Source organism: Varanus komodoensis, unplaced genomic scaffold (assembly GCF_004798865.1).
Source record: "Varanus komodoensis strain SLA01 unplaced genomic scaffold, ASM479886v1 scaffold6_1, whole genome shotgun sequence".
Classification (NCBI taxonomy): domain Eukaryota; kingdom Metazoa; phylum Chordata; class Lepidosauria; order Squamata; family Varanidae; genus Varanus; species Varanus komodoensis.
The window spans coordinates 1,443,249-1,466,387 of NW_025336345.1; the positions used below are offsets into that span (position 1 = coordinate 1,443,249).

General features: G+C 43.0%; 1 protein-coding gene across 2 annotated transcripts; it reads left to right on the forward strand.

Annotated features, from left to right (window-relative positions):
• The first annotated feature begins 5,335 nt into the window (after nt 1-5,335).
• Nucleotides 5,336-18,737, forward strand: SAP30L (SAP30 like). 2 transcript variants are annotated; one of them, XM_044450994.1, is made up of 4 exons: nt 5,339-5,606; nt 8,455-8,577; nt 9,800-9,898; nt 12,548-18,737. In XM_044450994.1, exons 1-4 carry the CDS (start codon nt 5,421-5,423, stop codon nt 12,671-12,673), a joined length of 534 nt encoding a protein of 177 aa, XP_044306929.1. In that variant the 5' UTR covers nt 5,339-5,420; the 3' UTR covers nt 12,674-18,737. The 2 variants fall into 2 exon arrangements, with proteins under 2 accessions (XP_044306930.1, XP_044306929.1); XM_044450995.1 differs by lacking the exon at nt 9,800-9,898 and having other exon boundaries at nt 5,336-5,606.
• Nucleotides 18,738-23,139: the final 4,402 nt, after the last annotated feature.

Genomic DNA, 23,139 nt, shown 5'->3' on the forward strand with positions numbered 1-23,139 from the left:
CATTTAGATGCCAGGAAGCACTTCCTGACATCTAAATGGAACCTTGGCTCCCTGAGCTTTGCTCCATTGGAGCGCGTCCTGCCTTCCTCCGCAGGGGAGAACAGGTCTCTACCCATCTCCATGTGACATCCCCTCACATACCTGTATGTCGCCAGCATATCCCCTCTGAGTCTCCTCTTCTCCAGGCTGAAAAGACCCAGTTCCCTCAGTCTCGCCTCATACCCCATCCCCTGCAAACCGGCCACCAACCTTGTGGCCCTACGCTGCACTGACTCCAACCTGGCTAAATCCTTTCTGTAACGAGGGGCTCAAAACTGAACACAATACTCCAATTGCGGGTGCACCAGAGTCATGTGGAGTAGTAGTAATACCACTTCTAGAAGCCACACTTCTGGCTATGCAACCAAGGGTGGCGTTTGCCCTCTTGACCACCGCATCAAACTGCTGACTCATGTTTAGCCTGCAGTCAACCAGTACCCCGAGGTCCCTTTCACAAGTGCTGCTCTCCAGCCACTTGTCACCTAACCTGTACTTATGACACCTATTCCTATGCCCCAAGTGCAAGACCTTGCACTTATCCACATTGAACGCCATCCTGTTGTCTCCTGCCCACTTCCATAGTCTGCCCAGATCCTTTTGGATCTGGAGTACCTGCTCCTCAGTTGTGGCCACTGCTCCAGTTTTAGTGTCATCTGCAAATTTGATCAGCAGACTGTTCTAGTTCAAGGGCTGGTATTTATTTTCTCTACTGCCCAGTAGGTGACCTAGGAAGAAGTAGATTCCTAGTTCAAGTGGTGGTATTTATTTTCTCTACTGCCCAGTAGCTGAAGTTCTCTGGGTGGTTTACAACAGTACATTAAAAATGCAATATAAATTACACCATATTAAAACATCATTAAAAGCTCAGAATACAGAATTTAAAACCAAATTTACAAACAATTTTAAACTGAAGAAAAACTTAAGACCTTTTTGACAATTGCTTAGGCCCTAGTAGACTAATTGGATGCCCTACAGTAGAAGATAGTCTTTACTTGATGCTGAAAGTATATAGTAAAGTTGGCACCAGGCAGGCCTTAGGGGGATATTGTTCCACAACTGAGGGGCCACCGCTGAAAAGGCCCTTGTCCTTTGTTGGCTCTATCTGAGCCTCTCAGAGGTGGCAATCAGAGGTAGACTCCAGAACTTGATCCTAGTGTCCAGGTAGTTGGAAGTCTGGAAGAAGCATTCCATCAGGTATTATGGCCCAAGCCATGTATGGCTTTATAGTTTAAAACCTGTGCCTTCAGTTGGACTCAGAAGCATATAGGCAGCCAGTGCAAGCAGACCAGAACTGGTATTATGTGATTGGACCATCTGATCCCTGTTATTAGTCTGCCACATTTTGCACAAGCTACAGCTTATGAACAGTCTTCAAGGGCAGCCCCATATAGACTGCACTGCAGTAATCTATTTTAAGATTACCAGAGCATAGATCACCAATAACAGGTGATCTCTGTCCAGGTAGGGGCATAACTAAGCCAGCAGCAAAATGGTAGAAGGTACTCCAAAGCCAGTAAAGCCACCTGAACCTCAAGTGACAAAGTTTACTCAAGGAGCACCCACAAGCTATGAACCTGCTCCTTCAAGGGGAGAGCAACCCCATCCAGAGCAGGCTGAATTCCTTCCATCCCTCCAGAAGAACCACCCACTAATAGCATCTCAATCTTGTCTGGATTGAGCTTGCTTGTTAGCCCTCATGCAGTCCCTTGTCACAGCCAGGCACCAGTTCAGCACATCCACAGACTCACCTGCTGAAAATGAAAAGGAGAGATACAGCAGCATGTCATCAGGATATTAACGACAACACACTCCATTACTCAGGATGAGCTCTCCTGGTGGTTACATGTAGACGTTAAATAATACAGGGGACAAGAGTGACTCCCAAAGAACCCCATACTGAAAGATTGAAGGGGCAGAGCTCTATTCCCCAAGCACCACCTTCTGGAGCCTATCATCCAAGTCGGAGCAGAACCACTGCAATGCAACTCAGACAGTTGCCTCAAAAGGATACCATATGGTTGATGGTATCAAAAGTGGCGAAGAGGTCCAGGCGAACCAACAGAATGACACTTCCCTGTTTCTCTCCGGGCACAGGTTATTATGGGTAACCAAAGCTATTTCTATGCCAAACCCAGGCCTGAAATGGATCCAGATAATCAGTTTCATCCAAGAGTGCCCAGAGTTGGTTGGCCATGACCAGCTCAAGAACCTTGCCCAGGAAGGGGATGTTTGCAACCAGCCTAAAATGGTTGAGTTCTTCTGGGCCCAGGGAAGGTTTCTTCAGAAGTGGTCCCTCCACCAGGATAGCCAGGGACTATTCCTTCTTGTAAAGAAGCATTCATCTCCTCCCTTGCCTAGCTGGCAGTTCCCTCCCTACTGGCTTTTATTAGGCATGAGGGGCAAGAATCCAGTATGGATGTAGCCACATGAACCTGTCCAAGCAACTTGTTGACATCCTCAAGCTGTATGAACTGGAACTCATCTAAAACAACTAGGCCAAACTTTGATATTCCACCAGACTCCACTATTATCTGGCAGATACAAGACACTGTGTCCTAGAAGTGCCCTAGCACATATATTACTGCAGGCCTCAGACGTCCTTGGGGCCAGCACATAGTAGACCCCAGACAATTCTAGACAATTCTGCTGGGCAGCGATAGAAGTCCAAACAGAGGCAGTCTAATAAGGCTTCTTTGCTGCTCTCACTGCCTGCAAACACATCCAACTGCAGCTCAATTGTATTCACTAGCTGTTTTCTTCATCTGCACTCAAGTCATATCCTGACACATTTCATCACTCCCATGAAGCTGTACAAGCGCTACTACACAGCAACTGTGTCAACTCTGTATTCTAGAGATTGACCAGGGATTCAACAGGAACACCAACCATAACAGCCAGAAAATTCCTCAGAGCCCTCTGGAAAACATCAGGATCCATCAGCTTCCAGGATCCATTTTAATATGTTCCCCACCCCTGCAGAGGGGAAAAGTCACCATTAGTCTAAATCTCAGCAGGCCGTGCTCTGACCGTGACAGAGGGACTAATTCAAAGTCTCTCACCTTCAGATCACTATCAACCTGCCTGGCTGGAAAAAAACAAACCCAAAGTGTGCCCTGCTACCTGTGCTGGGCCACCATGGTTGACATGGAGTCTATGAAATCCTGAGCAGCCCCAGACATTATACCCTCAGCATCCATGCTGAAATCTCTCAGGACCAGCAGCCTGGGGAACCTGTCAGCTCAAATAGGGAGACTATTGGGTCCTGATGTGAATACTACACCAAAAGAATCCCCAATCTGTCCTGCTGGCCCACACAAGATGCAAACACTCTAGAGTAGGAGACTGAGAGGGAGCTTTGGAGAGGGAGAGAGAGGGAGAGAGAGAGCGAGAGAGAGAGAACTTCTATAGACCACAACCCCTGGCTCCCTGCCCTCCAGTCTACCTTGATCCTGTACCAAGTACTTAGGTGGGCAGAGCAGGGAGAGGCTAACTCGTCTGTGCACCCACCCAGTCTCAGTAATGCATACCAGGTCAGCATTTAATCCACTATTAAATCATGAATGAGGGAGGTCCTATTATGCACCAATCTGGCATTTAAACGTAGCATCTGGAGACCTGAGGACAGGCTGATGGAGCAACTACCAGGACAGCAGTTGGGAGCAGGGCCAGGACATGACACATTAGGTGCATGGACTGCATCCCCCTGACTTGGCTAGCTCACCACCCAATGCCATAGCTCCCTCTACCTCTCCCTAAAATAACTGATCCTCCATCACTCCTATAATCTCCCTCCATTGTACATATTCAAGGCCTATGAAGAAGGAGCATCCCTCCCTCCAAGTTTTTATTTCCCCAGATTCCCACAGAGAATCCTGATCTCCAAATCCTTTGAATCACCCCTGCTGGCCCCAGGTTTCTAGCTATCCTCGCTTCCCCGGTTTGTTTTCTTTCCTCGCTGGTGTTTCCAAGCGGCATCCCCTTCACGATTGCTCACCTGCATACCCCTTGCCTTCCTCCAGCTAACGCAGGTCTCTGAACTTCCAGAAGGACCGGCCAGGATTACCAGCTGGAGCAAAAGGCGCAAAGAGCTCGAAACGTTAGTAGATGCCATTGAGCCAGGATCTCTCGTACTCTGAAGACGACTTCATTCTAACGAGCACGAATCTGACTGTGGGAGTGCCAGCTAATCCACGCAATACCTGGGAGTTAGTCCCGCTGAACTCTATGGGCCTCTTCCTCAGTAGACGTGACTCGCTTTGAACTGCAGGTGTGGACGCTCTTTTAGGCAAGGTGGCTTAACTGTTCCCAAAGACGCTCCTTTTCGCTTTGGGTCGCTGACAGTACAACCCTGGGTACATGTAGCCAGAAGTTATTTACCTCAAATTTAAATGCATCCTTTTTTTTTTAAGCCCTTACTATGTTTACCCTCGATGCAGTACTTTCAGGTTACCGACGAAATCCCCCCACTCGCCCGCCCCCGCGGCTCTCTCCCCGTTTTCTCCGAGCCGAGTTCAAACAATCGCTAGCTTCAACCCCCTTGCAGGAAGTAGCCTATCGCTGCAGACGGACAGCAACTTCAACCGGTAGGCTATGAGAGCGGCGGCGGAGCCCCGCCCGCCCGTGCTGCGGTCGCCAATGGACGCTCGGGGACGGGACTTCCGCTCAGAGAGGGGTGGCGGAGGCGGAGCGGGCAGGTTTTGTGTGCGAGTGTGAGGGAGCGAAGAGCAGAGTGAAGCGAGCGGGCGAGCTCGCGCGGGCCGGCGGGCGGGGACTGGGGTCCTGGCTCCCCGGCCTGGCTGGCGTCCTCTCCGGCAGCGCAGGTAGCGGCCGCCTGGCGAGCCCGGTGGCGGGGGCCGGCAGCCGGGCACAGCGACACGTACCGGGCTGCCGGCTCCGGAAGCTCCGCGCCGGGCAGCCGGAGGGGCACCTCCGCGGCCGGGAGCCCGCTGGCGGGGAGACCGGAGTTGTTTACAGGCCGTGAGGGAACGGCGGGGGCGCCGGCGGGCAGGGCAGCCCTGCCCTCCGCCGCCTCTTGCCGGGGCGCCCGTCCACCTGCCCGCCTGCCCCTGCTGGCGTGCGGCGGGTCCCGCGGGGACGGCGAGCGCGCCGGCTCCGCGGGAGCAAAGTGAGTTTCGGGAAGGGGACCGGGCGCGCCCGGGGTCCGGAGGGGCGCGGGCGCGGGCTGCGCGGTGCAGCTGCGGGCGCGCTCGCCCGGCAGGCTGCTCCGCGGCGCCGCGATGTCTCGCTGAGGCAGGTGCGGAGCCGGGCGCGGAGGGGCTCGCGGGCGCGCTTGGCCGCGAGAGGGCCACGGAGGGCTCCGGGGGCGGGGAGGGGCGCCGCCTCTTGCGCCGCCTGCCTCCCGGGGCCGCTGGCAGGCTGCGATGAATGGTTTCAGCACGGAGGAGGACAGCCGGGATGGGCCTCCCACCACCCCTTTTTACGGACAGAGCTGCTGCCTCATCGACGACGGGGACCGCTGCGTCCGCCCGGCTGGCAACGCCTCCTTTAGCAAGAGGATCCAAAAGAGTATCTCTCAGAAAAAGCTCAAACTGGACATTGACAAAAGTGTGAGTTGTGACTATCGGATTTCCTTAGTTTCTGCCCTCTGTGTCTGCTGCAGTCTGTAATTTGCTGGGGGTACCATGCAGCTCTTGTGTTAACGAGAAGCTATAATGCTAAAGGATTCCAAAGTTTTGGTTGCCATTTTAAGAAACCATTCCTATAGTGAAGAGACAGTCCCGCTTAATAGTTGCAGAACAAAACTTTGTTATCCTGAGCATAATTGATCAGAGTGGCCTGAACTCCTGAGTTGCAGTAAAAGCACGTTACCTCTACAGTCTTTGTCATGACTTTTGTTTTTAGCGCTGAAGCTTGTGTAGATAGAGTTGATGCCTTTTATGTTACAAAGAATGCATCTAAAACAGCACATGTGACCTTTAACATATTACATGGGGGTGTTCTTATTAGAGTTATATTGAGTATCAATTTTCTTCAAGTTAAAAAAATATTGAATATAGTGAAGCAATTGTGATCATAGCTACATGGTGAAAGGGAAAAACAAAAGTTAACCAGTTACTTCAGAGTATAAATGCATTTTTGTTTCATGACAGGCAATGTGAAGCCAACTGTAAAAAGCTCATAATATCTGGTGGGTCAGAAAGTATATGTAACATAATATGTAGGTGGCACAAAAACTGGTAATATTGGAAGGACAAAATTGATGTGTCTAGTTAAGAGGCTGTAACTAGCCAAACTCTGATGGGGAGAATAGAGAAACCTATCATTATATGTAAATATATAGCACAGAGATATTAGAAGACAATTGTTTAGCATTGGCAGTTAAAGGAGAAGAAAAAACATCCACTTTCTAGTCAAAAGCCATATAGTGATGTGTCTGCCAACTGACACTGAACGCTGGCAATGCTGTAGAGAGCTGGTGTGTGCATTTGTAATTGACTAACAAATGTGCATCAGTAAGGATCAGATGGTTGCCTTGAAACCATTTATTTAAAAACTGTCAAATTTCCAACACTGAAGTGCAGTCAAACAATCTTTTAAAGTAGAAAACTGCAAACACATTTCTTTCTTGGCTAGTATCGAATGGATTTAAATGCTGCCAGCCAATTAGTGTTAACATTAAGTGGCATCTGTCACATTAGGCATTTTAAACTGGAGCATCATTGTGTGTGGCAGTAGGGATCATGATGATTCAGCATAGTATGGAGCGTGATGATTAATTACTATTACTCTTCAAGGCGCTCCTCACTAGCTTCATTCAGAAATGTTAAACCCAGTCTGTGGGAGAGCAGAAATGGTTGGTTGTGTCCTTTTGACTGCCTGCTACTTGGTACTGTTTTAGATTTAGATCTAGCCAAGCAGCTTACCCTAAGTGCCACATAAGAAGTCCAATAACACAAATTGTATACATGTTGATAGGCTGACTTACTTGCTGTTAATATAGATGTCTCTGCAATACAAGAAGAAATTGCTTTAAAAAAATAACCATGATGAAGTTCCACAGAGAACTATATAGTAAAACTCCTTTCAATAGATAATCAAGGCAAGCTGTGGTCACAGTTAAGACTCCACTAAGGAAATGAATGCCCTTCAGGCAAATATTAAAATGATCACTTGGACAAAAAGCAATGAATTTTGTACTTTAATTAATTCTACAGTCTCATTAACTGAACTGGAATTCATCACATAGGTAAATAAAGCATAATTGCTTGCTGGCTAGCTTGTTTTCCAACAAATCCAAACACTGTTTGATTACATAAGGAGGTTAAGGTCGGCTAACATCCTCAATTATTTCCCAGGGGGTAGTCCTGTTAGTCTGTTAAGGCAATCACAGAAATGCAACATTTTTATAAGCTTTTATGGACTAGAGCCTACTTCATCAGATACTTGTTTCCAGAGTGTTACAGTTATCCAACAATGTAACTGTGCAATTTAGTTTCAAATTGGGACAAAAACTTTATGTTCATCTAAGCTCTATGTCAATAGCGGTAGTCTCACAGTTCAGCAAGGTGTTACTAAGTTTATAAATTCTAAACATTACACAGTAGTAAACTTGGTATAAATCAGTGGTGGGATTTTTTTTTTTAATTAAAAGCCATTGATTTCTGAAGAAAGTTGTTGAGCTTTGGCCAGTGGAATGTAGAGTTTTCAAGACTACATAACTTTCTCTTTCTCTGCTAACTTGCATGAAATTAGGTATAAAAATATCTATGTTTTATCATAAAAACTGACTACCTTCAGTGGATACTATGTGAAATTAAAACTTGATACCCTTGCATCTTGCACAGTTCAAAAGCTGGGTTTGCAGTTTTCTACTTTTAAAAGATTTTAAATTAGAAAAGCTAGCACAGTAGGCCAAGCTAGCACCAAATGGATAGACCTAGTAATTCCTGAACTCATTTTTAGCACTCCAGAGCATAGTCACATTATGTAAGAATAGAAAGGTGGACATTTCCTTCAATTTACAACAGAGGAAAAAAAATCAGTCATTCTAGGTCCAGCTTCAAGTTCTAGTACACAGGTCTTTCCTGCAGCTTATTTACTTCAGTAAGTCATTTGAAGAAATCCCTGTTTCAGACCTGAAGAAAGCAGCTGGGCAATGAAGCAGCTGGTCACTCAGCAGACTATGGATATTTGAAAGAGAGAGAGAAAATGCTACCTTTGCAGAGCAAGCTCCGATGATATTTAAATAGATTGAGGTTATTCTGTCACGCAGCTTCTTGGCACTCAATAGCTTATAAATGAACAGATGAGCACTTAAAAAATAATTAAATGCCCAAACTTCTGTTGGTAGAATTTTGCAGGTTCTTATTTCTCCTGTCATTCACTGTATCCATCTAATTTTCTGTCTAATGGCTACTGTGCTTTTTTGTACCCTCTCTGTCTTTTAATTCTTAGGTAAGGCACTTGTATATTTGTGATTTCCATAAGAACTTCATTCAAAGTGTTCGGAACAAAAGGAAGAGGAAGACAAGTGATGATGGAGGAGACTCGCCAGAACATGAGATAGATGTCCCAGAGGTATATATTTCAATGTATTTTGTATTCAATGTTGTAAGCCGCCCCGAGGCCTTGGCAAGGGGCGGCATAGAAATGTTTTAATAAATAAATAATAAATAAATATAGTAATATACCCAATTTTCTTCTTCTCCATAATGAAATTGTGGTTATGTGTATTTCTATTCTAGTTAGTATTGCATTTTGATTAATGATCAGCCTTTGATTTTAGACTTCTGGTATCCACAATATGCTACTTGAACCCCCTGCTCACATTGGCAGAGGGTTATCAGCATGTCAACATAGGTTGGTAATATTAATTTGTGCAATGTAGATCATTGCTAGAATAGAAATATCTGCTTTTATTTCAGTGCAAGTTAGTAGTTTTCATTCTGAACTGAAACTTCAAATAGTGCTGTGTTTAAAGGGTTATAAAAACACAATGCACTCCTAGTTGTCTACATGCTTCCTAGGACAAGCAGAAGGCACAGTTTACTGTACCATTGCTTGTAATATATCATTTCACCAAGCTACATGGTTCTGTCTCACCTTGAGTTTCGCCCACAATTGTTCATCAGGTAACAAAAGTTACTAAACAAAATATACAGGTCTGGACATACTTTTTCCTAATTTCTGTCTAATGCTTCAAAGGCTTTCTGTTTGTTTCTTTCTTCATTTAGACTAGTTCATTATGATTTTAATTGTTCAAAGTGCTAGAAATTGAAAGTTCTTTTTTTTTTTCAAAGAAAGGGCTTGTATACAGAACAGCATATTACAAAAATCAGTGCCAGTGATTGTTTGAACTGTTAGTAGTTTTAACTTTGAAAAAAGTTAAAAGTGTGGATAGCTAGAATAGAATTTTAGGGCACAATGCTGTACATATTTAGGCAGAAATAAATCCTACAACTCGTAGCATGCACAAGCCATGGGATTGTGCCTCTGATCATATAGCAGGGTTATCAACAGTCTTTTGCCATGTTACGAAAGAATGGCCAAGAATATGTCATCACTGTACTCACATGTTGGCCACAATCCAGAGAGTTCACAGAAAATGAGGAACTATTCTGTTTGTATTACATTCAAGTAAAGTTCTCCTAGGGCTCTGCTTGTATCCATTATGCCAGTTACCCATTTTGTGTAACTTGGGCTAGAAGTGCTTGCTTTAAAATGGAATGTGCATTGCTTTTTAAAGTAATACATGTTTTAAAGGTGGCTTCTTTTGTAAATGGTGCCATCTGTTTTGCAGGTTGATTTGTTTCAACTTCAGGTAAACACATTGCGCCGTTACAAAAGGCATTACAAGTTGCAAACCAGACCTGGCCTCAATAAAGCTCAACTGGCTGAAGTAAGTTCCCTAGGAGGTATCATGTGGAACATTTTTCTGTGGCCACCAAATATATTCATTTTACACTAATATAGTTATTTTCAATAACAGCTATTCAGTGATGACGGTATATCACTGCCTTCAACTGTATAGCAGTTCTTCCTACTGTATATGCGGAGAACCTTGGAATGCAATGTCAGCATAGAAATTACACTAGTTTTCTCTTCTCTTGACTTATCATTGAGTTAAAAGAATACCAAAAGCAAATAAATTTTCATATCTTTATATGTTATTAACTTGCTACAAATGGTCATACATAAGGCCTCCTAATGTTAGACCAAACATTGTTTTATTGGTTAGAATTTATTATAGGTTTAGGATTATAATTAAAGCTGATGACTTCATTTGACTTAAGTTGGGGTACAGAACCTTTTATTGCTCAAAAACTGAACTCCATTTTGGAAAAGCTCTCAAGGGCTTATTCCAGTGGGAGGCAGGGGAGCCACAAATGAAAAATAGCAGCATATTTTAGCTTAAAACTCGTAACATGTTTGGCCAAACCTTACGAGAGGCATTTCAAGTGTATGGTGTGAGGGAGAACTGCGCAGAAGGCAGGGAAAACATTAAATTGGTGGTTCAGAGCAAGATGAACTATGGATGGCTAGATTGGAACCCCAGAAGGCTAGATTTTGTCCCTGGGTCTGGGGCGCTGCAACCTTGATTTAAATATATGGCTTGATCTTTTTCCGTTCAGAAGATATAAGTGGATTATTCTGTTGCACATGTAGCTAACACTTAGTTGGAAGCATTGAAAGTGCTTCACATTAATTTACTGTCAGTGCCATGTACAACAACCCTGTAAGATAGGCCAGTGTTCCCTCATTGCAGAAAATTGTCTGAATTGAGAAATGATCCCTTGCCATCTAGTGGGTTCATGACACATGCAAGAAACTGGAAAGTTGTGCTTCACAGTCCAATGTCTTGTCCACATTTGCATAGATAATGTCTACCATGTATTTTGTGAATATGGCTTACATCTTAACGTTTCATGAGCAGAAGTCTGGTGGCAGGATGCGTTAGCTGGTGGAATGATTTGAACTGAATTCTGCCAACTGAAGCATCCTTTGCCATCCAAGCCTCTATTCTGGAGTGCTGTACAACTCTCCAGAGTAGTACATGAACCATGAGGGAGGAAGGGCAACTACTACAATGCCCTTCTTCTAGGTTCTTGCAAGAATCAAAAAGCAAAAGGCAAAGGATCCTTTATCTTTGCTAGCATATTAGTAACGAAGTAAACCATACTCTTTCCCTTGTTGGGAAGAAAGTGGCAGAAAGATTCTATGGGTACTTCCTGATAGATTTATTCAGTTACTCAATTTACACCCCACTAGAATGCAAAGCAGATTACATAATTGTCCTGCTGCTGCTCTCAATTTTACGTATCCCTACAACAGCTGTGAGGTAGGCTGGACTGAGAGTCTCTGACTGGCCCAAAATCACCCAGTTTGCTCCATGGCTGAATGGGGACTAGAACCTAGAATCGCCTAAGTCCCACTCCTGCACGCTTGACTGGTAGACCACACTGGTTCTTAGTGGATCACTCCTAATGGTAGGAATCCAAAGGAATTTTTCAGTTTAAAGGATTGACACTGAAGATGGAAAGCTGTGTGCATTGCTATAAAATTCTGTGAAAATGTGCTGCAATTGCACAGTAAAACCATGGTTTGGAATAAGGATTTGATTCCGTTCTTGAAAAAGCCTGCTTAGTACAAAAAAGTATAGATCCATTCCATAGTCTCTGCGCAAACAAGAGAAGCAGAAGGATCTGCTGCTTCTAAGAAATTATTCTATTGCCCTTCTCCAGGTAAGGTTTTCCGTTTTATACCACTACTTAATATCAACCAGTCTGGCACCTCTATATTATGTTTCTCTTGCAGCATAGACCAAGTAGACAAAATACATTCCCATTATAATGGGCAAACTGTTTGCCACACAGTCTCTGTTTCTGGTGGTCCACCTGAGGGTTTATCATCTAATTCCTATACCTTTTATTCTCTGTGTAATTTCCCATATTTCTCCTTCAAAACTCTTACAGAAACAGATAACTAATTTTAAAGAGAGCCCAGCTACACATTGTCACACACTTCTCAGATTTGCTAAGAAGGTTGAACAGTTTTGATTCTATGCTGGATGTCATCCTTGAATCATTTTTGCTTTCCTTAGTCTACCATAAGGAAAACTCAAACTACCATTTGTTGTCTTGGGGTGATTAATATCCCTATTTCTTTTTAAGCAAATGGGAAAATTTGTAGTGAGATTCTTTCAAAGAAATTACATCTCTTAGTCTCGTTCCACCTGGGTAAGAAGGTAATCCTATGCAGTCTGATCTTAAAATTAAGTCTTAGTTATGATAAACTTCAGGTCATTAATTTTCAGAAATGCTTCTGTTAGATTTCTTTATATAGATAAAATTTAATTGTTACAAGGGTTATTCTGTCCCTTTCCTTGTGTATTGTATGAGCTGTAGCAATGAATTTCTAGTAGTTCATAAAAACAGATAAAAAATAGCCAAATATATTTGCCAGGTAATACAACCTAGAGAGCAAACTATGTGAAAACCATAGACTGTATGCTAACTCCATAATTCAAGACATTCTAATGTCCTTTCAGACTGTTAGTCGCCACTTCAGGAACATCCCAGTAAATGAGAAAGAGACACTTGCTTACTTCATCTACATGGTAAAGAGTAACAAGAGCAGATTGGATCAGAAGTCAGAAAGTAGCAAACTGGAATGAAGACCAGGCAAACTTCGGACACAAGCAGGTGTTGATATTAAAGAAGCATCAGGTGCATTATAAATATTTTTTGTAACTACTAAAAGACTTTTTTGTAAATGAAGGTGTACACTAGAAAATAATATGGAAAACCTTGGTCCAGAATAATAGTATACATAATTACAGAATGAGTGTGAAGACATCTACATTTTCAAAGCCTCATATTTCACTGATGGGATAAAGATCAAAGGAAAAATCAAGATGTTGAAGACAATAACATTTCAAAGGACTGAAATAACTGTGATTATGATATAGACCGCACACAAGATGAGTTGGTAATTCTTGGACTGGATCATGTCACGTCCACATAGTACTTATTGGCACAGATCAGGCATAGCACTGGAATTCTGATTCAAAATTCTTAGTCTGTAGCTCACCACTTTTGTACCACACAGTTTTACTTGTTTTGAGCCTAAACGTCTCATGTTGTTACGGATGCTAGTGGTCTTTCAGTCTCGCTTCTGTGGCAGGAGGCACAAAGGGGGTCTTGAGAAAGGATCAGTCAAACTGGCCAGCCTTGCTGATTTGCTAATTGCTATTAGTACCTCTATTTATTTAACTCCCAGAAATTAAATGTTAAATATTTCAGTTCTGCCTAGTATGTATGTGGGTATATGTGAGTCATTTTCACATATACCCACATACATATACTGTCCACTGTCCTTTTGTTTTTATTATTTAGGTTTTCATTTGATATCTAGACCATGATGTAAAAAATAGTTTAAGTTGCCATGAGCCCTCAAATTTGTGAGACACCAGGGAGAGTCTGTAACTATTCTCAGTCTGGATAAGGCAAAAATAGTCCTTAGGCAAACCATTCCCAACAATGGCCTATACAATCTGAAGGTCAAATGTATACAATGCAGAATAGCGGCTGTTAATATTCCTGAACATGAGTTGGTGCTGACCGTGGCTTCTCTGCCCGTTTTTCAGCAATGAGGACTAGTACCCTGCCTTAAATATGCATTAGCAAAGTGGGCAAGGTTGTCATTGCTTAGATGCCATGCTGCTGCTGCCCACCTTTTCCCAGTCCGCATCTCAAGACACACTGCACGCACGTGCATATAGCTTTCCCATTTGCTTCACTGGAAGCAGCAGCATTTTGGTCTGAAGAAGGCCTCCAACTTGTGACTTACCAACCTTGACCTGGTGCTTAACATTTTCCTTCCCTCTCCTCTCTTTGCTGTCTCAGGCAGGCAGCACAGGTAAAATGTTGAGCCCCTCGTAGGCTGCCTTACAAATGGTGAACTCTTGTGTGCTGGGCATGTTGCAAGTTACTCAGGCATGATCTTCAATAAAACCTTTACCCACAAGACAGTAAACCTTGAAACTTACAGTCTATTGCAGCTGTAGTTCATGACTTTATCTTTAAAAACTGCAGCCCGAACCAGCCTGGAATTAATTGATATTGAATTCAATAGTGTGCAAGAGGTCAACATGCTGGTCCAAAAATGATTTCTCAAATGATAAGGTGATAGGAAAGAATCCACATGTCTTGTGGCATTCTAACAGGTTTCATTCTCCAAAACTGATTTATCCTTTGGTGACTGGCTATGTGAAAAGATGCTGCATTAGTCAGTACTGTATTTGTTGGTTGTGCAAAGAAGCAAGCTGTAGCTTTTTAGTAGTGCCCAGTTGAGAATAGTGCCCAGTTGAGCACTATCATCAGTAATGTGCAGCACAGTCAAATCGCTGTGCAGTGTACCTGCAGGTTGCTAGGGCAATGGGAAAAGCATTTTGCACTGAAATTTGGCAGAAAATCACTATTATTGGTTCTACTGCTGGGGCACAATTGGATGCTACCCATAATACGTGAAAACCTAACCTAATGATTTTCAGATTTTTTTCAGGCAAGACCCATTTTGAGTCCTTGAGTACACGTGTCCTTTTCCATGTCACTGAGATAGTCTGCTCATGCTTCCCTGGTCAAATGGTGGCACTTGCACCAGATTTGGCAGGGGGCCTTTTGGGGTCTCTCCTCTGCACTCCCCTTCACATCACCCAAGCCAAGTTTAGTCAGTCCCAAGCAGGTGCACTCCAACAGCATTGCATAATCTTTGAATCGGGATAGATTTTGTTCTCTCATCACTGAGAAGGCGGTTTATTCTACTCACTACTACAAATGCTCTCATTTTACTGGAAAGTCAGTTTCTGTTCTGCTTCCTGTGCAGTGCGTCAGAGCAGCTAGCTAGTCATATGGCTCTTTTGTCCTTCGGCTGCCCCCCCACCCCACCGGCAGATTGATTTGTTACTCCAGGATTCCCCTCTTCCACCTGCCACCTTACAATTGATGAGCCAGGCAGTCCTCATGACTCCACATCTATAAAACCTCCTCCAATAGCCTGATCATAGCAGGGGGCCCAGATAGTGCCTGAGCGCCTGTCCTGAGGGTAAACAGCTGTCACAAAACCAAGAGGAACCAAGAGCCACACTTGCAGATTATTGGGAGCTGCCAGTGGTCTTCAGGTCTTGTGGTGAAAAAACACTGACCTATCCAAGAATACAGAGTTCATATTCAAAAAATTATCAAGGTTTATCTCAGTTGAACATAAATAGTAAGCATGGATATGTGTCACTAGAGCATGGGTCCTCAAACTACAGCCCAGAGGCCGGATCCGGGCCACCATGCTCATTTATCTGGCCTGCCATGCTCATCTGGACCTGCCACGCGGGCGCTCACGCATGCGCCCGCCACCGCCCGCCTCACCTCGCGTGCGGGAGGCGGCGGTTTGCTCACTCGGAGAAAATGATCTCCAAGGGAGCAATGCTGCCTCGTGCGCCCACCTTATTTATTTATTTATTTAAAGCATTTTTATGCCGCCCCCATCGCAGAAAGCCTCGGCTTCCAAAGAGGATAAACAAACAGGATAGACATTAAAAATTCGGAGCATCTCAGCAATAGTTTAAAACCAATAAAAACGATTAAAATATCGTTTAAATAGAAAGGCCTTGGCCTGGCGCCGAAAAACAAATAACAACGGCGCCCGGTGGACCTCTCTGGGGAGCGCATTCCATAGGTGGGGTGCCACCGCAGAGAAGGCCTTGTGGTGCGTGCCCACCCCTGCCTTGCCTTCCCTTACCACGCATGCCCATGCCTCCCTGCATGTACTGCCCCCGCCCCCTCGTCAGCCCACGTGCACCATCAGACACCATCTTTCCGGCCCGCACCCAACACCGGCAGCTTTCAACTGGCCCCCTGGTGAAAAACTTTGAGGACCCCTGCACTAGAGTATAGCATATGTTATCCCATTTAATTAGATTCCATGAACTAGATATTATGATATTTTTAGGCAGCTTTCTCATAGGACACAAGGATAATTCATATTTAGTACATATATGGATAGCTAAGTAAAAGCAGTGCTGAAATACTTCAGATTGTTATTTACAGTTAAAAGTTTACAGAAGTTCCAATTCCTCCCTTATTGACCGAATTAACTGAAGTAAGCAGATCAGTTTTAGTAATCATTATAATTGGATTTTATTTTTTTACGGCTTCCTAAAACTGAAGTTTGCAGCTTGGTGATCATGGAAAAATACTCTACAAGAGGAGCACCATATGCCTCACTTCTAGACCAGAAATGTAAATCTTTTAGTGTTACATTGTTAGGGCTAATATTTATAAAGCAAATAATGGCAGCATTTCAGCAGCCAGCATCAAAATGACATTAAATTAAATTAAAAAGGCACATGCTGCCTTTCAGAAGCTGCTTTGGAGATTAAATCAAGGAAATGGGTTTACCAAATTAATTAGTAGAAAATGTAATTTGTTATACATTATACAAGAAAAGATATATTTTCAAGGTTTAAAACTATTTCTTGAGGAGATTGAGGAATCTCACTGTTGGGTTTGAGAATTGTCATAATTCTTGAGTCCTGTTGTCTTTTAGAGACATCTGTATATGCCTTATTCTCAGCTAGACCAACAAATGTTGAGCAAATATATTGGTGGAAAGCATTGGCCATTTTCATGGCTTTCCGTGCTAGAAACTAATCCTGTTAGCAATATCTGTATTCAGGGAGAAGCTTGTGGTTCATGAACATCTAGTGTTGAATCACCAAAAACACCACACTGCAGTTTCTTATAGTGGCAGAGTATACTGCATGCCGGTTTAGGAAACTTTCCAATTCCTTGTGGTTTTAATAAAACCTTAATCAGCATTTTTGATCTTCAAAGGGTATGAATCCTTAAGCAATGGCTAAAATTAATAAAATATGTGAAAACATTGACATGTTCATACATGGTGGTGGGTTGTATTTTACCTTAATTTTCAAATACAAATTTTACATAGCATTGAAACTGTTCAGCAATGAACTTTGGCCTGGGTGTGGCTGTTTCCATGCTTAAGACTTAGTGTTGAAATCATTTCACTGACTACATCTGTACTGAATAAACCTACTCCAAACAAAGATATCTGTTTGAAACTTTCAGACCTATTAAGAATTCACTTAAAACTAGAAGGGTTGTCATTAATTTTTTTAGAGGGCTTTGCATCAGAGCCAAAGACCTTAATGTGGCCATCTTCTGTAATGAGGTTAAAGATGGTGGTCCTCAGCGCATTAGCTGTTGCACTAGTAGTAGTAGCACAATAATGTTTGTTCATCCCTTGAACTGAATGAAGGAAAGAGCAAAGGGAAGGGGAATGTGCAATGTCGATTATAGTACTAGCATTACACTCTGATGAATATGTGACCCTTATGGGAGGGTTTCTCACCCTGTCGGTTCAGCTTCCAAGTACAATTTTGCTGTGCAAATATTACATATCAAAATCCTACCATGAATTATTATTCAGAAGGGACCACCTTGATGCCCTTGCATCTTTGAGTCTTGGATTTACAAGGCTAAATCAAACAAATAACTGTTTCCTGCCACTGAAAGATTTGGGAGTAAAAACTTCCTGCATAGGCCAGCAAAGCATTTTTAAGCCAAAGTAGCCCATGGCAAGAATATTTTTCTGACTTTGAAAGCAGAATAAAGAGCCATGAGCAAGATATATCCCAGAAATGCAGATGTTGGTGATTTGTCCAAGAGAGAACTTATTAAACAGTATTCTAAATTTTTTAATGAGTAGATTAGCCAAATGCAATTATACAGGGGATGGGGGGAGGGAATTGGGAACCTTGCACTTTACCTTGTCTTTATAAATCCTAATATATATAAGATGAAGACATGGCTGCAAGAAAACATCTTGAGAAGGGTGTTTTTAGAAAGCAAACTGTTGTGTTCAGTGCACTAGTGTCACTTCACCCTGTGCGTTGAGATAAGGGACTGAGGAATCATCAAAGAAGAAGCAATTCAGTACCATCAGAACATGATTCAAGGGTCCTACTATGATGAAGCAGAATATCATTGCTCCCTTACTTATTATATCCCATCTGCTCTGTTGTGATTGTACACATGTTAGACTTTTTTCTTTAAATGTGATAATTAACGGTGCAGGGTATTTCTTTCTCTTCTGTAGAATTTACCTATTCTCATTATTAGCTCCTTAATTAGATAGTATACTTCTGATGTTTGTGGAGGGGAAGGGGCTTATGCCTTAAAAGCAGATTTTCAATGAAATAAGATTTATGAAATGTTTAGCAATAGTTTTTTCTGCAGTTAATGTTTTTACATCTGTCAAGCATAGGCATATGGAGTTTGCCTTCTATTATGTTGCCTTCATCCCTCCTGTGTTGTGCTACTGCACAGTAGAAAAATATGAACACATACTGACTAATGTATTTTTACATCCCTTTGACTTGTAACAGACTTACTGGAAGAATACAACTGCCTTTCCCATTCATTTGTTGTGGTGGGTCTTCATGTCTTGTACTGATCTTTATGCCAAATGTTTTGGGTAAATTTGTATTTAATTGTGAACTATAACAGTGTACTCTTAAAGCAATCTAGTGACTTATAGTGAAACTGTAGAATTTTTTTTCTTTGAGATGTATAGTGCATCCTTCCACTGTGTATATGACTTGTTGGGTAAAGACCTAAATGCCTGAGATTCATTCGTAATAAATGATCAGTTGAACAACCAAATGCTTTGTTTCTCTGTTGTAGCAATTTCATGTGTCAGGCACTCAATGCTCTTCACCCTTGCATTTTCCATATATAGAAAAGTGAAAGTCAGCTAGTGTATTTTTGAAGATACATTATCTTCTGTTCTGAAACACACCAAAGTGGTCATGAAGCTGCAGGAAAATCTTGCTCTCTTTCCATCAGAGAAAATTCCACTCTCTTAAACTGCTACTAAATTAGAAGCAAGTCTAATTTTATATGCTGTTGATTTGCCTTTGCATCAGTTTCCTAACCTTTGTTGGCATCCTTTCTTTTGTTCAATCTTTCATGAGGTATGGATTGTCTATCTTCCCCTCCTTGCTCCACCTCTTGTCCAGATGAGACTGTGTGGTAGTGCTAAGAGGATTAGACAAGAGCAGGGGAGAAACAAGTTCAAATTACTGTTCAGTCATTAAGCTCTCTGGTTGACTTTGTGCCACTCACTGACTCTCTCAACAGTAATCCATTTCACAGGATTGATAACAGAGGGGAGACCACCCCTCAGCTCCTTGGGGCAGAAGGACAAGATGTGACCAGAATAAAATTCAGTTTGTGTCTTTCAATCTAGGCTGCAAGAATATTCCTTCTCCACACAAAAATAATCCCTTCTTCCCAAAACACAAGCCAACTCAATATGTCATTGCTAAAGAGGTACCCTCCATTTTGCAACAGAAGGAGACATGAACAAAGGCACTTGAAGAAAAGAGATCAACCTGGCCCATGCCCAGCTGACAATAGCAAAATATGTGGCTAGAGTGATAAGTGTCTTCCCAGACTTGTAATATTTAAACTTTGTTGAAAAAAATACTGCTTTTCTTCACACATTAAAGGATTGTTCTACCCAAGCACTGGAAACCCTAGTGCAGCCTAAAATGAAGCCTACCCAAGGTTTCAGGGTCTGCTTCTCCAAACTACACTGTAACTCTGTTGAAGCTTCTTAACATTATCCTCCTTTTGCTGAAAGTACTGGTATTCTGTACTTCATTCAAACATCATTCTGTTTTGTGTATCAATGGATTTATATATTTTTTCTGAAAGCAACATGCGCAAACTTGTAAATTAAAAACCCAGTTCATGAGAGTCCTTGAGTGCGGGCTGAACATGCAGCATATCAAACTAACACATTTTGACATTGCTGTGCTCAAGCATTCACATCTGGGCCCTGGACTGTGACCATTTTCTGTAGGTTCTTTCTGTATGCCAACCTTCTAAAAGTTCATGCCTTCCAGATGTGTTGGACCGCAAGTCCCGGTATTCCCGGACAGTATGGCCAATGGGAATGCTGGAGTTACAGTCCAACACACCTGGAGGAGACCAGCTTGAAGGAGAGTGTGCTGTGTTTATTTTTCCCTTCTGCCATAAGAGGGCAGTATCATCTAAGTAACAAAGCTGGTTGTGCTAATACCTCCCCCCCCCCCCCCCCCTTTGTTGCAGATCGTTGATTTGCTGATTGGGTGAGGAACATATTCCACAACCATTTTCCTGTCACAAGTGGGGCTCTTTCCATAGAAGTGGTTGTATTTGGCAGGTACCGGAAGTAGGATTATGCCGCATTAAGGGATGTCAATGTCATAAAAAGGTATGAAATGGAACATTTACAGGGGATTGGATTCCTGGAGGAGTCTTTTCTTCATCCTTTCCATTTGACAAAAACCAGGCTTTTATTCTCCCCCCCCCCCCCCCCACAACCTCCCTGTTAGAAAGGTTAGATTGGAGGATACTAGAGAATGTAAATGGAAATGTAATGGCTGGGTCGTTTTTTTTCCTCTTTTATTATAAGCAATCTTATCAAATGAACCTGAATCAATAATAATAGTGAAATCTTATATTTTATTTTTACCAGTGTGCACAAGGAGGGATTACAAATGAGCTTTTCTAACCTATTAATTGAATAGCTACAGACTCAGAGGGGGGAGGCTTTTTTTAAATAGCTCTGTAAAGCTGTTCCCAAGCTTCTCTTCTAATCCAACCTTCCCCAACTTAGCACCCTGCAGATTTATTAAGCTACAGATCCCATCATCCTCAGGGAATTGTAGTGCAGCCTGTTGGGAGAGCATCATGTTCTCAGAGTCATGGTAGCTATAGCAGTGAAAATGCTTATGGGCAAAAGGAGCTATTGTAGGGAAACAGATTATGCCACAACGAATATAGTAACTCAAGGGACACACCGCATCCATGTTGTATGTGAATTTGTCACTTCGATTTGCATCTCAGTTGATGGTTCCTTCCATGTGGAGTTGTTTGAATTTGAGCTTCCCTGCTGAAAAATTAAGGACTGATAGATTTCTTGAATAGTCGAGCTGGAAGGACCAATAAGGCCATCGAGTCCAACCCCCTCTTCACTGCAGGACTCCAAGTTAAAGTATCCCTAACAGATGGTTATCCAACCTTGTCTTGAATGCCTCCAATGTGGGAGAGCCCATTGGCATACTGCTCTAACAGTCAGGAAGTTTTTTCTGATCTTCAGCTGGAATCTGGTGTCCCATAACTTGAGCCCAGCATTCCATGCCCTGCACTCTGGGATGATTGAGAAGAGATCTTGGCCCTCCTCTGTGTGGAAACCTAAGTACTTGAAGAGTGCTATCATCTCGCCCACCCCCACCCCCAATCTTCTCAAAGATAAACATGCCCAGTTCTTCCAATTTCTCTTCCAGGCTTTGTTCCCAATCCTCTGAGCATCCTTTACCCTCCTCCACACCTTTCCTAGTTCGTCTGCACCTTTCTTAAATGGTGGTGCCCAGAACTGGACATGGTACTCAAGGTGAAGCCTAACTAGTTCGGAGTAGAGGGGAACTAGTTCCTCATGGGTTTTGGAAGTGATACTTCTATTAATGCAGCCCAAAATAGAGCTGCCTTTTTCACAGCCACATATTCAGCTTGTGATCTACAACAATTCCAGCTTGCTTGTAGTATTGTTGAGCCAAGTATTCCCCATTTTGTAACAATGCATTTGGTTCCTTTTTCCTAGGAGCACAACTTGGCATTTGTCCCAGGTAATCTCATTCTGTTGATTTCGAGCCAACCCTCCAACCTATCAAGATCTCTCTGAGTTTTGCTTCTGTCTTCCAGGGAATTAGCTATCTCACCCAAGTCTGTGTCATCTGCAAATCTGATAAGCATTCCCTGAATGTCCTATGCAAAATCATTAATAAGCATGTTGAAGAACACTGGGTCCAGGACTGAACGGTTACCTTTCCCCAATCTGAGAAGGTGCCATGGATATGTGCTCTTTGAGACCAACCCTGTAGCCAGCTATGGATCCAGGTAATTAATAGTCATTCCATTTGGCCCACTTATAGCCATCAGCATATCATCAACAGAGCTGAGACAATAATACAAATATTAAGAGTCTACAGCAGACTTCCCTGACCTAGTATAGTCCAGATGTTCTGGACTACAACTCCCAGCTGCTCTCAGCAGCATGGTCAATGGTCAGGAATTCTGGCACTTGTGGTCCAAAGCCAGGCTATAGGGCCATAGCTAGGTGTTTCTGTACCTAGGACAGATCTAATAATCTGTGCACTTTTTCTACCACCACCTTCCACTCTTCAAAAACAAAACAAAAAAATTAACATGGCAGTTCTAGAACTCTGGCTCTGCAGTCTTCTCAATCCCAGTGGTGCAGTGCTCAGAAACAGCACATTCTCAAAGGGAGTCTAAAATTGCAGTCTACTGTGTTGGACCCATACCAACAAACTAGTTCTAGACCCTACCATTTTGTTTTGGAGGTCAATTGTAAAGCCAAATACCTCACATTGCAACAAAGAGCAGTATAAGAAAATTCCTTCCCTCTTACTTACCGTGATGATTGTGGGGTTTACGTGGGGTTTCCCCTGAAGACAGTCCGAACACTTCAATTGGTGCAAAATAGAGCTGCCAGGTTGCTGACGGGGACGGGGTGTTATGCTCACATGACTCCAGTCCTCCGTCAGCTTCACTGGCTTCCCATTGAAGCCCGGGCCCAATTCAAGGTGTTGATTATGACCTATAAAGCCCTAAACGGCTTGGGTCCTGGCTACCTGAACGAGCGCTTACGTCCGTATATGCCCGACCGCCCTTTGAGATCTGCGGGAGAGTCCCTTCTCCGGGAACCCTCCATGAAAGAAATTAGGAGAGTAAGTACCCGGAGGAGGGCTTTCTCTGCGGTGGCGCCCAACCTATGGAATTCACTCCCCAAAGAGGTCCGCCTGGCACCGTCGTTACTGGTTTTTCGGCGCCAGGTAAAGACCTTTTTATTTAAACATCATTTCAATTGTTAAAACATATGATCTGGCCAGGGCAACTTCTTCTTCCTTCTCTTTCTCCTCCTATATTTTTTATTTTATACTGATAATTTTAATTTTATATTTGTAAATCAATGTATTTTTTGTATTTAATGGTAATT